The sequence below is a fragment of the Rutilus rutilus genome, assembly GCF_951802725.1.
Source record: "Rutilus rutilus genome assembly, chromosome: 25".
NCBI lineage: Eukaryota > Metazoa > Chordata > Actinopteri > Cypriniformes > Leuciscidae > Rutilus > Rutilus rutilus.
Genome location: NC_140229.1, coordinates 3,829,861 through 3,833,186, shown reverse-complemented (window position 1 = coordinate 3,833,186; position 3,326 = coordinate 3,829,861). Strand labels below are relative to the sequence as shown.

Sequence of the window (3,326 nt, the reverse complement as noted above, 5' to 3'; positions counted from 1 at the left end):
AAAACAATAAGTATTTTATTTTCTGCTATGCTCTATAAGAACAAATGCACTGGTGTTGTGTGTGGCGTGCCAATGGAAGGCAAGGTACCGGTGTTAAACAGCATTTGAGGGATCATATCCTTTTGACACAGTACCACCGTTCTGCTACAGGACAAATTTATTTGTTTCTATGAAGAGTGCCATATTTAACGAAGAAACAGGCCTTACGCGATCGGGACGAAATCAAAAAAACGAATCTATATGTAGAGCGGGCTAATGTGTGCATGTATCGCATATCTAATTCAACCTTGTAGATATATAGAATTAGAGGAAATGCACACTTTAACCTACGTGGAGAGAATCGAACGTATGGTCCCTTTAAGATGCTGTTGCTCTTTAATTACTTTGTATAAAAAAAAGAAAAGAATGGACAAAAAATGCAGTGCAATTTGATGATTGTTGCAGATACATGTATAGTTCAAATTTCATGTTCTTTCACATATAGGTAAATGGCTTCTATTGGACTGAATCTGTTTTGTTTTTGTTTTCTCTTTTTTTAACATGTAGATAGTTCATTTTATTTTCATTTAAGTATAAACACATTTTAAAACCTGTTACTTAATTCATTAAGTAATTTTTATAATTATTATGTAAGTCTATCCTTATAAGATTAAAAAAGTTCATGTGAATGCGTGCGTCTGAATCTTTATCCAAATTACTGCCTCTATATGTCTGAACATTGGCCAGAAAAACTAAAATTATATTCAAAATCTAGAAACGAATTAGGTTTTGAGCCTCAAGATCTGTCTGTGAGTGTAAATTCTCTGAATTACCCATTAAATATTGTATATTAGGGAATACAAACTCTGATTGTAATGGGTGGAGAGAGCTTTTACCTGAGATTATCATTAATAATTGCTTGGGCATCAACAACAGGTTCACCTCAGTTTCTGTTGACTGTCGAATTTGTGTATTTCTGTCGAATTTTTCATAATTAAGTCGTCCGTCCTTGATCCGACTTTACAATTAATTATCTGTCCATATCTATCCATCTTGTTCTGTCTGTCATATATCTAATCGTCTGTCTGTCTGTCTATCATATCAATCCATCTATCTGTCTTTATATCTATATATATCTTTCTATTTATATCTATCCATCTCGTTCTGTCTCTCTATCTATCTATCCAAGGAACCAAATTTTTTTCATAATGAGGATTTCTTATTACGTACGGCTGACAATGGTTTAATCAAATGTCCTTCATAATTAAGTAGGGCGTCACTCTTTGATCCGAATTTACAAATCGGCGAACCCTTATCTCATTACTATTAATTACATAGCGTTGACGTTACTTGGCAACCACCCAATTTATATTCATGATCCAAGCCACCTGACCAGCGTCTCCTTACTAACTCAGCGAATCAGCGGGCGAACGTCCCGTTGCGTTATGAATATTCATGAGTCAACATCACCATAGAAGGAAGCGGTTTGTAAATACGCGTCCCTGTAACCAAAGCTGTCAAAGGTCTCGCTGGATCGCATTAAACATTGAGCAGAGCTGCTTTTCCGTATGTTAAACCTACTTAAGACACTTTTCACGACACATAGCAATACTTTAACAGTAATTTAGACGCTTCTCTTAGGTTACCTGGACGCGCGGCTGAGATCCTCAGCGATGGTCGAGGTGTTTTCAGGAAGAACACTCGTGAATAAAGAGGGAGATCTGGTGGATCCAGAGGAAGCTCTCAGGAATAAAGTGGTCGGCCTGTATTTCTCCGCTGGATGGTGTCCACCCTGCCGAGACTTCACTCCGCTGTTGTGTGATTTCTACACGGAGCTGGTGGAGGAGACCGAGCCTCCTGCACAGTTCGAGATCGTGTTTATATCCTCGGATAAATCCACTGAAGACATGGTGGAGTATTATCATGACATGCACGGAGACTGGCTGGCTCTGTCCTGGACGGATCCATATAAACAGTGAGTTGCCATTGCATGAGTTATTGTGTGGTGGTGAAGTGCCACAGTAAACTTACATTATAGTTCACAGTCTGTCCCGGATAAGAGGTTTAATGCACACACACACACACACACACACACACACACACACTTGGAGGATTATGTTTAAAAATAGACAGTCTGTGTAGATTTCACTACATGTGTGCCATTATTGCACTAATCAGGTCATGGAAATCGTATCTGAAAAAGTATTTTAAAGTCATTAAAAAAATATTGACATTTCTATAGCATATATAATATAGATAGTCTAAAATATGTTCTGTATGTTATCCAAAAGGTTTGGGAATCCTGACTTATATGACATGACCATGTTTTAGACTTCATATTAATCGAAAGAGTACATAGTATTTGTACTTTTAATCATTTATTTGTCACACTGCAGGATATATTTAAGCTAGTGAAGGCAAAATCTACCTATCTGCCTGTCTGTAATCATTTTAAATATGAACATTTTTGTTTGGTCCAAATTATGGTTCCTTTTATTTGAAATAAATCACATTTAAAGCTTTTTCAGACTAATCTTTTTACCTGAACTAGCCAGGATCTGTTGATCTTCATGTGTTTGTGATGCTGACGTGTTTTCTGCTGTTTTCCCAGTGAACTCAAGAAGAGATACAACATCACAGCCTTACCAAAGCTGGTCATCGTGAAGGAGAACGGGCAGGTGATCACAGACAAAGGCCGAAAGCAGATCAGAGATCAGGGTCTGGCGTGCTTCCGGAGCTGGCTCGAGGTGGCCGAGATCTTCCAGAACTTTAAAGCCTAGGAATCACGTGAAGGTGTTTCCGGAAGCGCACTGAATTCCCAAGGGCTTTATCTCAAACATTTACCTGCAGAAAAAGAGACAGAACTTTTATATGCAACTGTGCACAACACAGATTCTTCTCAGGTCAACAATCCACACGACTATAGTTAAAAGTTCCATTCGTACAAGTTGGTAACACTTTACAATAAGTAATTAACATGAACTAACAATGAACGATACGTCTAAAGCACTTATTCATCTTAATTTTACCAGAGAATGTCTAATAAGGGGAGAACTTCCACTCCCAGTAAACTTCCGGCTTCTGAACTGGTTGCAGTTCCACTCTGGTTCCATATGAGGGCGCTCACAGGACGAGTGCAGAATGAATGGAGGTCTATGGCGCTATACCCCTCAAAATCCGCTTTTCTCAGGATATAATTTTTTGTCTAGTAATTTGAATGTTGTATTCGAAAGGAGATGCAAAGAAATTACACACTGCTGGGTGTTCGATTTTTTTTTTTAGAGTCACTTATTTGCTTTAAAAAGTCTTTTAAAATGTCAATGACGTCATACACATCGTACGACCAG

General features: G+C 38.0%; 1 protein-coding gene across 1 annotated transcript; it reads left to right on the top strand.

The window, feature by feature from the left end:
* The first annotated feature begins 1,445 nt into the window (after positions 1 to 1,445).
* Positions 1,446 to 3,016, top strand: nxnl2 (nucleoredoxin like 2). The gene is made up of 3 exons (XM_084400116.1): positions 1,446 to 1,545; positions 1,621 to 1,954; positions 2,591 to 3,016. Exons 2-3 carry the CDS (start codon positions 1,653 to 1,655, stop codon positions 2,757 to 2,759), a joined length of 471 nt encoding a protein of 156 aa, XP_084256242.1. The 5' UTR covers positions 1,446 to 1,545; positions 1,621 to 1,652; the 3' UTR covers positions 2,760 to 3,016.
* Positions 3,017 to 3,326: the final 310 nt, after the last annotated feature.

Bases quoted from the DNA above. Each gene is read 5' to 3' on its own strand.
- nxnl2 (XM_084400116.1), top strand. From the start codon at position 1,653: ATGGTCGAGGTGTTTTCAGGAAGAACACTCGTGAATAAAGAGGGAGAT. The intron at 1,955-2,590 runs GTGAGTTGCCAT...CTGTTTTCCCAG, and splicing joins TGGACGGATCCATATAAACA to TGAACTCAAGAAGAGATACA.